This window comes from Leuciscus leuciscus, assembly GCF_965113295.1.
Source record: "Leuciscus leuciscus genome assembly, chromosome: 25".
Taxonomy (NCBI): Eukaryota; Metazoa; Chordata; class Actinopteri; order Cypriniformes; family Leuciscidae; genus Leuciscus; species Leuciscus leuciscus.
Genome location: NC_138724.1, coordinates 8698613 through 8712406, shown reverse-complemented (window position 1 = coordinate 8712406; position 13794 = coordinate 8698613). Strand labels below are relative to the sequence as shown.

The 13794-nt window shown below is 39.0% G+C and overlaps 1 protein-coding gene across 6 annotated transcripts in view; it reads left to right on the top strand.

The window, feature by feature from the left end:
- The window catches only part of kif21a (kinesin family member 21A), a 67607-nt gene that overhangs the window by 26331 nt on the left and 27482 nt on the right, over positions 1–13794 (top strand). For 4 of the 6 annotated variants that reach the window (XM_082160400.1, XM_082160399.1, XM_082160401.1 and 1 more), the window contains exons 11-18: positions 570–779; positions 5086–5148; positions 6982–7066; positions 7156–7270; positions 7562–7750; positions 8713–8912; positions 9293–9400; positions 9484–9552. In XM_082160400.1, the coding sequence (XP_082016526.1) occupies positions 570–779; positions 5086–5148; positions 6982–7066; positions 7156–7270; positions 7562–7750; positions 8713–8912; positions 9293–9400; positions 9484–9552 (1039 nt within the window). The remainder of the gene's footprint in view (positions 1–569; positions 780–5085; positions 5149–6981; positions 7067–7155; positions 7271–7561; positions 7751–8712; positions 8913–9292; positions 9401–9483; positions 9553–13794) is intronic. The other 2 variants (XM_082160403.1, XM_082160402.1) reach the window with 1 other exon arrangement.

Genomic DNA, 13794 nt, shown 5'->3' with positions numbered 1-13794 from the left:
AAAGTACCCCATGCCCACGGTTAAATACACTGCTGGATCTTTATACCAACAGATCAAAAATTAAAACCTGACCAGCTCTGCTGAAAATCTTATGATGTGCCGTGGTTGGATCTTCCATCAAGACAATGATCCAAACATAACAATCAACACAAAAATGGGTCACTGAGCACAAAATGAAGCTTTCTTTTATGTGATGAACGCTTTAAACCATTTAACCATTTTTCATTTTATTATGCTGTTCGCAATGCTTCATGGGATTGTAATTCTTTCCCTCATTAAGTACACTGTCTTGTACCTTTGTCTTTTTGTCCGATTTTCACATATTCTTTTGCTTTTATATACAAGCCTGTAATTTTATGATTCACCTCATAGCTGGTTGTTTTGGTTCATGGCTTATAGTGCTTTAGCAAAAAGTTCTTCACAAATCCCTATGGGAAAAATGAATTGCCAAAAACACCATAGCGACCAACCAGAACACCATGGTAATTGCCTAGCAATTGCCTAGCTAGATAAAAAGAGAACTAGTTTTTCTATAAAATAAATATTCTGAATATTTGTGTGTATTTCAGAGCCAAACTTCTGGAGAGCGAAGCGGTGAATGAGAACCTGAGGCGTAACCTCACGCGAGTGTCCAGCCGCCCTCAGTTCTACGGACCCTCTGGATCATTCTCTCCCGCCCTGCTGGGGGCCGACCCGAGCCAAGAGACCACCGACATCATTGAGATCGCCAAGAAAGATCTGGAGAAACTCAAGAGGAAGGAGAAGAAGAAAAAAAAGAGGTAATAAAAGGGTGTGAGCGATCGTAGTGTGAGGTGGTATCTGGAGGGGCTGTTGCCGTGGTAACTGGCAGAAAGGGAGTGTGTTATGAATAATTGCCCCTCGACTCTAGCTGAGTGAAACAAAAACATTGTGGGATTTGTCTGGTTTCATGGTGAGCTGTATTGTTCTTTCAGCTGTGTAATTACTACGTCAGGCATTATCGCACAGACTGTAATCAGGGATCTTTTACCACACCTGCTAATGGCAAATAGAAGTGGATGTTTTTGTTGTTGTTTTTTGCACAAGTTCCTTTCAAGATCATATATATCATATATATATATATATATATATATATATATATATATATATATATATACAGTGGGTACGGAAAGTTTTCAGACCCCCTTAAATTTTTCACTCTTTGTTATATTGCAGCCATTTGCTAAAATCATTTAAGTTCATTTTTTTTCCTCATTATTGTACACACAGCACCCCATATTGACAGAAAAACACAGAATTGTTGACATTTTTGCACATTTATTAAAAAAGAAAAACTGAAATATCACATGGTCCTAAGTATTCAGACCCTTTGCTCAGTATTTAGTAGAAGCACACTTTTGATCTAATACAGCCATGAGTCTTTTTGGGAAAGATGCAACAAGTTTTTCACACCTGGATTTGGGTATCCTCTGCCATTCCTCCTTGTAGATCCTCTCCAGTTCTGTCAGGTTGGATGGTAAACGTTGGTGGACAGCCATTTTCAGGTCTTTCCAGAGATGCTCAATTGGGTTTAAGTCAGGGCTCTGGCTGGGCCATTCAAGAACAGTCACGGAGTTGTTGTGAAGCCACTCCTTCGTTATTTTAGCTGTGTGCTTAGGGTCATTGTTGGATGGTGAACCTTCGGCCCAGTCTGAGGTCCAGAGCACTCTGGAGAAGGTTTTCGTCCAGGATATCCCTGTACTTGGCCGCATTCATCTTTCACTCGATTGCAACCAGTCGTCCTGTCCCTGCAGCTGAAAAACATCCCCACAGCATGATGCTGCCACCACCATGCTTCACTGTTGAGAGACTGTATTGGACAGGTGAAGAGCAGTGCCTGGTTTTCTCCACACATACCGCTTAGAATTAAGGCCAAAAAGTTCTATCTTGGTCTCATCAGACCAGAGAATCTTATTTATCACCATCTTGGAGTCCTTCAGGTGTTTTTTTAGCAAACTCCATGCGGGCTTTCATGTGTCTTGCACTGAGGAGAGGCTTCAGTCAGGCCACTCTGCCATAAAGCCCCGACTGGTGGATGGCTGCAGTGATGGTTGACTTACTACAACTTTCTCCCATCTCCCGACTGCATCTCTGGAGCTCAGCCACAGTGATCTTTGGGTTCTTCTTTACCTCTCTCACCAAGGCTCTTCTCCTCCGATAGCTCAGTTTGGCCGGACGGCCAGCTCTAGGAAGGGTTCTGGTCGTCCCAAACGTCTTCCATTTAAGGATTATGGAGGCCACTGTGCTCTTAGGAACCTTAAGTGCAGCAGAAATATTTTTGTAACCTTGGCCAGATCTGTGCCTTGCCACAATTCTGTCTCTGAGCTCTTCAGGCAGTTCCTTTGACCTCATGATTCTCATTTGCTCTGACATGCACTGTGAGCTGTAAGGTCTTATATAGACAGGTGTGTGGCTTTCCTAATCAAGTCCAATTAGTATAATCAAACACAGCTGGACTCAAATGAAGGTGTAGAACCATCTCAAGGATGATCAGAAGAAATGGACAGCACCTGAGTTAAATATATGAGTGTCACAGCAAAGGGTCTGAATTAGGGATGTCAATTTTAACAAATTCCCATGATCGATCGTCGTTTAAATTAACGATCAATTAATCGATTAATCGTTAGCCGTAACACTGCATTATGAGTCTGCTGCCAACAGCACGACAGGGTGTGCAAATACTGCACAAAACGCTATGTTCCTCACCAAATGAATGAGAATGTTTTTTTAATCTAAATAAAGGGCTAGTAGGATTGTAAAATGTTTCAATGTGATTGATCATTTAATTAAATTAATTATTTAATAATCAAATATAACGACTAATGAAAAGTGTCACCAACGCCTCAGATGCGTGCTTGGAATATGTGACTGTTGTGGACGTGCTCTTCCTGGAACAACGCACTGAAAATGGCAACTAAACCCAATGAATTCACAACGATTTAATAAAACAGTGTTCTCATGTTATGTAATATGACAGTCCTAATCAGAGTTATTATTAACCGTGCATTGCTGTTTGAGCTGCGCGCTGAACGAATACCGTTAAACTGGAGCACTTTGCTAGCGCGTTATTTAACTCAAAGAAATGCATCCTGTATGAGATTAATCATATATATACAAAATAAACATAATATTACAAATGATATCTGCACAAAATGAAGCAAATGCACAAGTGAACTTGAACTAACGTTAAGTTACGAGCCATTCAGATGTCCTCGTTGTAGACGCGCTATTTCTGGAGCAACGCGACTATGGCAACTAAACCCAAATAATTCAAAATATTTTATTACAATATTGTTCTCTTTATAATGTTATGTAATATGATAGTCCAATAGTCATTATTAGTCGTGCATTGCCGTTTGAGCTGCGCGCGCTGAAACTGAAGAGGATCACCGTAAGCTTTACATGAATTCTTAACCAAATGCATCCTATATGAGATAAATCAGATATAGATATGCCTACACAAAATAAACACAACATTACAACTTACATTTGCACAAAACAAAAGGCTGCGAATGCACACGCAAACTTATAGTCATGATGAAGGTGTAAAATGGTCCCAAACATAACTCCTGCGTGCTCGCTATACATGTTTTGCGGTTGAGCGAGCACGCACGTGCATGAACCTGCTTAATCGATGATCGATACGTTTTATCGATTAAATGTATTATCAACAATTAATCGATCGTCGATTAATCGTTAACATATCCCTAGTCTGAATACTTAGGACCATGTGATATTTCAGTTTTTCTTTTTTAATAAATGTGCAAAAATGTCAACAATTCTGTGTTTTTCTGTCAATATGGGGTGCTGTGTGTACAATAATGAGGAAAAAAATGAACTTACATGATTTTAGCAAATGGCTGCAATATAACAAAGAGTGAAACATTTAAGGGGGTCTGAATACTTTCCGTACCCACTGTATATATATATATATATATATATACAGGGCTGGGTGAATTTTCAGCAGTAGCGTGTAAAGCAGTCACTACGACTTGCCCCATTTTGTCAGGTTAAATTTTATATATAATACATACATTTTTCATTGTAGTCTTTTAAAAAAGCCATCTGAAATAATAAACCAAAAAGTGCAATATATAGAAATATCTGAAATATCTGAAACGCTTCCAATACTCATTTTCTGTAGCAGCGATTTCTTTCTCTCTCTCTCATCTCTCCGACAGCTGACACACAAACCCGCCTCCCCTCACTCACTTGTTTATTTTTTTCCAGATGAATATTGCTGGTGTTACAGGGCTTGAATTTCGGCATGGTATTGCGCATCATTTTACTCATTCCTGCAGATTTTGTGCTCACCGAAATGAGCCTGCGCCGAAATTGTGACTGATTTACCAAATAATTCACAGTGAAATGTACCGAACAAACTAATAATGATCAACTGAGACATTCACATTTTGGAAGTGGGCGGGGCCAAAGTTGCAATGATGAAGTAGGCATTGATTTTCTTCTACCAAGGCGGTCTTAGGCACATTCCACAACGAGTTGTTCTCTGGGCTTGGTTACAATAAAAGCTGTTGTTGGACTAACATGGAAGTTTTCGGTTCTGAAACTTACAGGATATTCTAATGGTATAATGACCTCTTATATGTCAAAAGCTCAAGGAAAATTAGATTTTCTTAATTTATGACCCCTTAAAAGTGACATCAGCCTAATATACCTGCTGCCAAAATATTTGTGACTAGTATAAAAAAAATAATTGTGGCTAGTAACTTTAGAAAACCACTAGCCACAGTGACTGTTGAGCAAAAAAGTTAATGTCAAGCACTGTATATATATATATTTCTATTTCAAATAAATGCTGTTCAAAGGTTTACAGAAGACTAAACTTAAAACTAGGGGGGAGGGGGGGACAGTGAACAAAATAAACCTAGAGAAATATTATATCAGCCATGATATCCTTGATATAGTGTGTTCTTATCCACAGTGAACGTTTGCATGTAATCAACAACGTCTTTACTAATGTCTGTACCGTACCCTCCCTATCTGTCTCTCTCTATGCTCCTCGTTTCTTCTCTTTAACCCTTCACCTCTGACCTCTGACCGCTGAAGACTCCAGCAGCTGCTGGGTGACAAGAGAGAGGAGGATGAGGAGGAAGAGGTGGAGGAAGACAGGTTTGTCCCTGTGTCTCTCTTTCCCCTCTATAATTAACCATAACCCCCTGTGTTCCGTCTCTGCTTGCAACCTTTAAATTCTGATTGTCTTTCAGGCAGGTAGTTTCCAGTCTTGGAGAACAGCCCAGAAAATGTGTATACTTCATTCATGTACTTTTAAAGTGAATTTGGGTAAAAATAAAAATAAAAAAGTAATTCAAAGTAATGGGTGAATCTCACAAAACCTGTTAAGAGCATGTCCAGGTGACATTTCAACATTTCCATGACGTTTTCTTTATTCTTTCACCATAAACACTGAGAATTTAGTTTTTGGATCATTTTCCACCTTCTGTTTGAACCTTACAATAGGCATTTTGCTGCTGTACCTGTATGTAAATAACCTCTGTTTTAATTGTTACTTTATTATTATTTTTATGGTATAGTTTTTATTACTTAAGTAGCTTTTATTTTTTTAAGTTTTGGTTTTAATTTAATTTTTAGTAATTTTGCTTTGATATACTTTTTGACATTTTTAGTTTTGTTTGTTTTTAATATGTCTGTTAATATTGCATTTTTTTTTTATATTAAAGGTGCTGTATGTAATCTTTTGACTGTACTAAAGCATAAAAATACCATAAAATATTCTCCAATATTTGGAAATTGGACTGCAGTACCAAATTCAACCTCTAGCTGTCAATATTACATACTGCACCTTTAAGTTTTAGTAATTTTAGAACTTCAATTTAAAAGGTTAGTTCACCCAAAAATGAAAATTCTGTCATGATTTACTCACCCTCATGTCGTTCCAAACCCATAATAGTCTTCGGAATACAAATGATGTATTCGCTTGACTTGCGAGAACCAGTGAGGTTCATTCTCGTGTTACGCATCACGTTTGAACTTCAGCAAGAACCAATGAGGTTCATTGGTTCATTTATGGTTGAGATGCTGTTTATGTTCTCTGATCAATGTTTATATATGAATAAAAGCCTAAATCAAATCTGTTCATCATAAAAAGCGATCGAGTCTCTTAAAAATGTTTTGACTAAACTGCTTGATTTATATGGATTAGTTTTATGATCTCTTTATGAACTTTTTGAAGCGTCAAAGTGGTAGTTGCGTAGGCTGTCAATACTTGCTGAGATTTTATTAAAGATATCTTCATTTGTGTCCCGGAGATGAACGAAAGTCTTAATGGGTTTGGAACGACATGAAGTAATTAATGACAGATTTTATTTCAAAGTAAAAGTAATATTTCCAAAGTCTGTGACAGAAACTCTGGATCACGGCCAAATCTGTGCTCAAGTATGAGCAGGTCAGTGACGTGATCTGAGCCGGTCTCGAACAGTCACAGAATCGCAATATTTTCAAACCGGTTTGATGTTATCGCCACATGATCTGTAGTGTGAAGATTTAATATCTCTATTATATTTTAGCTTTATTTCAATAACCAAAAGTGCTTTTTAAACGTTTTCACTAATAGTTCACAGTGTTGTTCATTAGGGCGGGTCAATTTTCTGAGTAAGTGTTGAAATGTGAATGTGGACGGGCATATGCAAATTAGCTCATGCTGTCAGTTTGACATCATATCATGAAGATTTCTGAATCAGATGTTATAATAGTGATGTTATAAATGTTATAATTGCTATTCAAAAGAGCAAATCCGCTTTCATCAAATACCAACCATTTAACTTTTCTGTTGCATCATCTCCATCATAATACCATGTTTTCTTTCCTTCCCCCCTAATTGTCTGTTTTCTGTTTTGTTTCAGATAACCTATGCTGCATATTTTGAAAAAAAAGGTGTTTTTACAAAATAGATTTTTAATTTCTAGTTTTGATTTCCCCCTGCAGTGCCAACAAAGATGAAACGCCTGATGGCGAACAGAAGATTAGCGAGAGAGAGCAGGTAGAATCGACCAATCAGGAGCCAGAGATGGTATGATTGACAGTCCTCTTGCCCTATCATAACATATTTTAAGGCTGGAGCTCATCATTCAGTCTTTGATATGAAATTGTTTCCCATAGGAGGCCAGTGACCGTGAGGAGGGGGATGGAGAGGAAGATGATGAGGAAGTTGAGGAAGAGGAAATGGATGCTGAGGAAAGCTCTGATGAGTCTGACTCTGAACTGGATGAGAAGGGTACTGATGTTTACTGTAAAACAAATGTGTAACACATTTTTTAAAACACCCTTAAAGCGTCATAATAAATATATTAGGACACAAACAGTATTTCACTATGCAAATCCTATTGGTTTTAAAGTAATGACGTACAAATAAAATATTGGCTTTTTAAAAATAATATTATATAGCACAAATATAATATATAATAATGTGAATTATTAATATTTCATGTAAAGATATTGTCTGTTTAATGATTATCTGTATGTAAACATATTTAATTAATTTATTTATTGTTGTTGCATTGACCAGAGGACTTCCAGGCAGATCTGGCCAACATCACCTGTGAGATCGCCATCAAGCAGAAGTTGATCGATGAGCTGGAGAACAGTCAGAGACGTCTACACACACTCAAACAACAGTATGAACAGAAACTCATGATGCTGCAGTGCAAAATCAGAGACACACAGGTGGAGCGAGACCGCGTGCTGCAGAACATGGGTACGTTGAAGTTCTTACTTTCAGTTATTCAAGTTTAATGACAGATTATGAAAAGCACAAACTTTTTTTCTTCTTTGGAACAACATGCATTGATGAGTCATTCACAATAAGGCCAGATACATACATTAAAGGGGCTCTATGTAGAATTCAGAAACCCTTGATATTAGTGACACCGGTGGCCGTTAAGTGAACTGCAGTCAGCAACTTATTGCTCGTAACGTACAAGAGACTGAATGTGATTTAAGGCTCTGATATACTGACGGCGAAGGTTTTTTTATTTTTTATTCTTCGCTTAGAAGTAAAAAGAAGTTGGAAATACCTTTACAGCGATGTACTGTTAACGAACATCCCGACGCCGTCCACGCTGCTGATGAATATGTAAATACGTGCTTTCGGCATTATCCTAAACATTGTACAAGCATTCGTTTCGGAAGAGAGGCTCTTGGGAGTCTGTGAAACTGTCACATCTATTTGACTTTCCTGGTGAAACTGGCCTGAGTCAGTCTACAGGCTTTCATAGAAGACCTATGATGTCGGGGAAGGTCTCGTTTGTTAAGTTTCGCTACAAGCGGTTCACACATTGATTAATTCTTGAAAATTCGTACCTATAGCCCCTTTAAGTAAATATCATTTTTTTATTTCATAGTGACTTTGACTTCTTTAATGCTTTTATTTCTCCACATTTTAGAGTCATGACACTGTGTAAGACACACACACACACACACACACACACACACACACACACATTACTCCTAACATGTCATCTTCATTTATATAGCGCTTTTAACAATGTAGATTGTTCCCAAAGCAGCTTTACAGAGAGACAAGGATAGTTTGTAGATCAGGTTTGAGTCCGGCCTGCAATACGCCCTGAGAAAAGCTAATTGTTTTGTTTCTTGTTTTATTGATTTGTTTTTGTTTTTGTTTTGTTCTATTCTGTTTTTTTTGTTTTTTTGTCTCAGGCTCTGTGGAGTCATGCTCTGAGGACAAGAGCAAGCGGATAAAAGCAGAATACGAGAAGAAGCTCGGTGTGATGAACAAAGAGCTGCAGAAACTACAGGCGGCTCAGAAAGAACACGCTCGCCTTCTGAAGAACCAGTCACAGTATGAGAAGCAACTGAAGAAACTACAGCTGGATCTGGCTGAAATGAAGAAAACCAAAGTGAGTGTCACCATGGAGACTGTACAAGACTGTATGCTGACTCACTGAGAAATGCTGAATCACCATTACAACACAAAATATTTCATAATAAACAGCGCCTCCCAGTGGTCAACAGCAATCAACTGCAAAAAATTAAGTTGTTTATAGATGACTATACAAATAAATATTGACATATTGAACGTACTGGTTGTATATATTGCCTTTTTATATTAATAAGATTAATAATGAACATGTCTATCAGCAATTCCCATAGTCCAGATGAAATTACATTAGTTTTGTAAAGGTTTTTCTACTGCTAAATAAGCAGTCTAATCATCATTATCCACTTTCTGTAGCACAAATCCTCCTGCTAAACTAGTATTGAAACGAACTGTTGTCAGGTGCGTCTGATGAAGCAGATGAAGGAGCAGCAGGAGAAGAACCGAATGGCCGAATCCCGCAGGAACCGAGAGATCGCCACACTTAAGAAGGACCAGCGCAAACAGGAGGTGCATGATGGGAAAATAACACTGGCACAGTATGAAACTGAGAGTGAAATATGTTCAATGTGATGTTTTTTTCTCTTGTACAGCATCAGATGAAACTGCTTGAGGCTCAGAAGAGACAACAGGAACTCATTCTGCGGAGAAAAACTGAGGAGGTACATTTTCAGCTGAATTTTGTTTCTACTGTACCTACAAAGTGTGGCACATTGATATTTGTTTAATCATACAATAAAATAATGTTTAAAATTTATTTAAAATATATTATTAACTTACATTTAATATTAAAATCCTAATGTAATTAATTTCATTTCCTTAAACCTGCATTTACCCTGAAAATAAGTCACTTACTTTTGTATTTTTTGTTATAAAATGCACTTATGCTCTTCAGTGTTGTTATTGTCAACTTAAACTATTAAAAAGAGTTTTTGTTAATTAAAATAAAGCAAATTAGATGAAACTAGGGATGTCCGAGCAGATCTCAAGGATCGTGTCGGGCCAATTAAGCTTTTTTTTTTCACTTATTGGTATCGGCTATCCTTAGCCCGATGCTTTAAAGCTGCATTATGCAGCTTTGCCGATTTCTTCGCTGTTTTCTCGCTTTTTGCTCGTGGGTTTCTCTACAGAGCTCCCCGTACAGCTTCGGAATAGATATTTGACAACACTGTCGTCAAAACTTGTTGGCTCGTCCCATCTTCTCCCGCTGGTCATGTGCATTTGTTTTCAAAGAACCCGGCGAACGCACGGAGCCATGTCCACTGAGGTATGTATAATACACAGAAGGCTAGCATATACATGTTTAGATAGTATATGTGTGCAGTGCCGTAAAGCAGTTTGTTACATCGCGAGACCTGATATCACGTGATACTTCCTGATGCTGCGGCCGGCGGCCCGCCGGCCCAAAGTTGCAAGAGTGGTTTTTCGTCTCACAGGCGCTCGAGGGGTGCGAGAAGACCACCATCCAACCCGAAAACAGTCATATAACCATTCCAATGACTCCGAAGCTGTTCGGTTAAGATAAAAAAGTTACTTAGTTCACCTTCAAGTGGGTTTGCCATCCGCCATTAAAAGTGTGATGCACGAGAACCAATGAGGTCTGTTTGAGCGCATCACACGCACATGTTCAAGCTTCTGTGTTTAGCATATTTGATGCGCATTTTTGTAACAAATCACTCGAAAGTAATTTATTTACTGTTTATTTCTATCTGCCGTCAGACTATCTGAGACGTTGTTGCTATAACACGTTGCTGTGGGTTGTGTCTTCGTCAGAACAGACTGGCATTCCGACACCACGAGCATTCTCACTTTTTTAACCTTAACTTTTTTTAATTTAGTTGCAATTATTCTGCTTATTGTACATATAAACTACAAGAAGTTTATATCAGTAGTCCCATATTCATATATGCCCATACTCTCTCTCTCTCTCTATATATATATATATATATATAAAAATGCTGAATCACCATTACAACACAAAATATTTCATAATAAACAGCGCCTCCCAGTGGTCAACAGACCCTTCTGCAACATACTGCAAAAAATTGTTGTTTATAGATGACTATACAAATAAATCTTGAAATTATTTTATATATATATATATATATATATATATATATATATATATATATATAAATTTTTTTAAAAATTTTTTTTTTTTTTTTTTTTTTTTTTTTTTTTATATATATTTATAATGCATGTGGTAGAATGGGCTCCGACGACTAAGGGCGAAGGAAGATCACACGCCTCATGAGCCACAGAAATTGCGTCAACGATTGACTTATGAGTTGCTTGGAAACTGACGGGGACACCTGGGGGAATCAAAGCACAACAACTAGTCGATTTCACACCACCAAGATGACTGGTACACATAACAATACAGGGCCTGTTTACTGGGCAAAGCAAATTGAGCATCTCTTGAGCTTCGCCATCTGGCTAAATGGTGTCTCCTCAATGAACCACCACCGAAAGGTGTGTGGGAAGCAGGCTGCCACATAAACCTTCAATATAGAGGAGCCAACTGAACTGGATGCGTGAAGGAGAACAAGAACGGACAGTCCATCGTTTCTTCTGATGCAAACAAGTCCCACCTCCGCCTGGCTAACTTCTTTTATCAGTTCCACTGTTTCTCTCCATTCCTGGGGTCCCTGTCTCGACTGTGTGTCTGCTCCCTGATTCCCAGAGGAGTATCTGCTGCGCTAAACCACATAGAGGGCCCGACCGCAGACCCCTCTGGTGATTTAGAAAGGGGACTACTGATGTGTTGTCTGAGTGGACAAGAACATGGGAGCTCTGCACCCGAGTGGAAATATCTCAGTGCTAGAAATACAACCATCATCAAAAGGCAATTATGTTATGCCAGAAAGGATGGTGACCTCTCCTCAGACCTCGAGTCAAGCGGCCATCCAGGACCCCAGCCTGTGAGGGAAGCATCTGTCATTAGCATCTTAAGACGACAGAAGGGTGCGAAAGCATCTGCACATGACCCTGATGATGTCAAATGAGTTGCCTCTCGGGGGAAACCCTTTTTGGTCTTGAGCCAAAACTGGGTCTTGGTGGTACTTGCATCGTAAGAAGAATGGCATCTACGCTAACATTAGTCTCTGTTTATCCCGAGGTTACCGTAGTCGGCCAGATCCTGTCCGTATCAAGATCAATGGAGGACCTGCACCTAGGTCCACCCGCACAGCAGAGACCATGACATCTAGACAATCCCTAGAGACAGATCTCCTGAGAAGACTTCATTGACTTCATATCCATTGGCACAGATCCTCAGTGAAGACCACAGGAACCAGACAAGTCTTCTGCACAAACCCTTACAGCCAGCTTCGACTCCTCCCCACCATGTGATGAATCCTGATCTTCAAGCAGAAGAAACTGGAGAAAATATTCTGAATTATACCAATCCACAGTCTGACTTGATGCAGCCTGGAATCATAAATCACACCATGTTGGCTCATTTGGCCAGAGGAGAACTGAGCCTGGTTTCTCCCAAGGATTTTTTTCTCCATTTCTGTCACAGATGGAGTTGTGGTTCCTTGCCACCATGTCCTCTGGCTTGCATAGTTGGGGAAACTTAACGGGCCCCTATTATGGATTCTTAAAAATGACCTTTCATGTAGTGTGTAACATAGCTCTAAAAGAATGAAAACATCCTGCACCGTATATAAAGTTATTGTCTTTCAAAAGTAAGAGTCGACTCTGAGTCAATGAAATGAATCGTTTTTCAAACGATTCATAAGCCGTTTCGTTGTGACGTCAAGACGAAACATTAGCATATTGCCCGCCCACTTATTGCTCACGCAGACACCAGGGAAACTTGAACCTCAAACCAGCAGCTGATTCCTGTTATACTGGAACGCATCATGTCGAGAAGATGCTGTGCTCTACAATGTGAAGGTAAAGCCAGTTTCTTTTCACTGCCCAAGGACGAGCATGTGAAGAATCAGTGGATAAAGTTCATCTTTACCATGATATCACAGCAGTAGAATCCTAAACTTTTGCTGTGTTCCCTTTATTTTACAGACGACTGCTTCTCAAATCTCGGAGTTCAATGCAGACCACTTGCTCTTGAAAGATGGTGTTCAAAATACTTCGTTTTGAGTTTTATAATGTGTAACTTAGGTCTCCTGCTAACTGGCTAACTCACGTTATCACTGTCTTACTGAAATACTTCTGCTAATCAGTTGTGGGCCACCATTACCTATTACTGTGTCTACTAATGCAGATTATCTGTCGTTCTCACTACTCTGAGGAAAGATTACGCATGGAGCAAGATTTGTTTTACCAATGTTTATGTTGTCAGTCATTCACGCTAGAGCTCGGCTGATGTATGCACTGTTATTGTTACGGTTTCCACGTGTTCATCTCAATAAATTAGAAAAATACTCAGTAAATAAATTAGTACAAGTAAAATAATCGGTTTATTTGATGGACATGTACTTGTTAATGCTGATGGTGAGGAATTACAGTTGCGACATCTCATAATGTCCCTCAAACTGAGTAGTGTATCACTGAGAAACACTGAGTCCTGCTTGAGTCGTCCTTGCGATGGAGGTTCGGGTTGAATAACTAGTTCTTCCAGTGTTTCATCATCGGACTTGCGCTCAGATTGATATGGTAAAATCAATGTAATTGTTCGTTACTGTGTTTAGTTTACGGTGTAGGAAGCCTCAGGACACGCAGAGCTGACGTTGTTATGGCAATGGGCGGTTTTGTTTTTTCGACACGGGTGTACACGTTAAACCAATCACAACAGACTGAGCTGTCTGGCCGAGCAGAGCAGCTCGCGGAAAGGAGGGATTTAGAGAGATTGATTCATCTGACGAGTCGTTTGAGAATCACTGAAAATGTGGTGATGTGCAAATGTATTTTATGAGAAAATAAAACAGTTTTTTTGACAT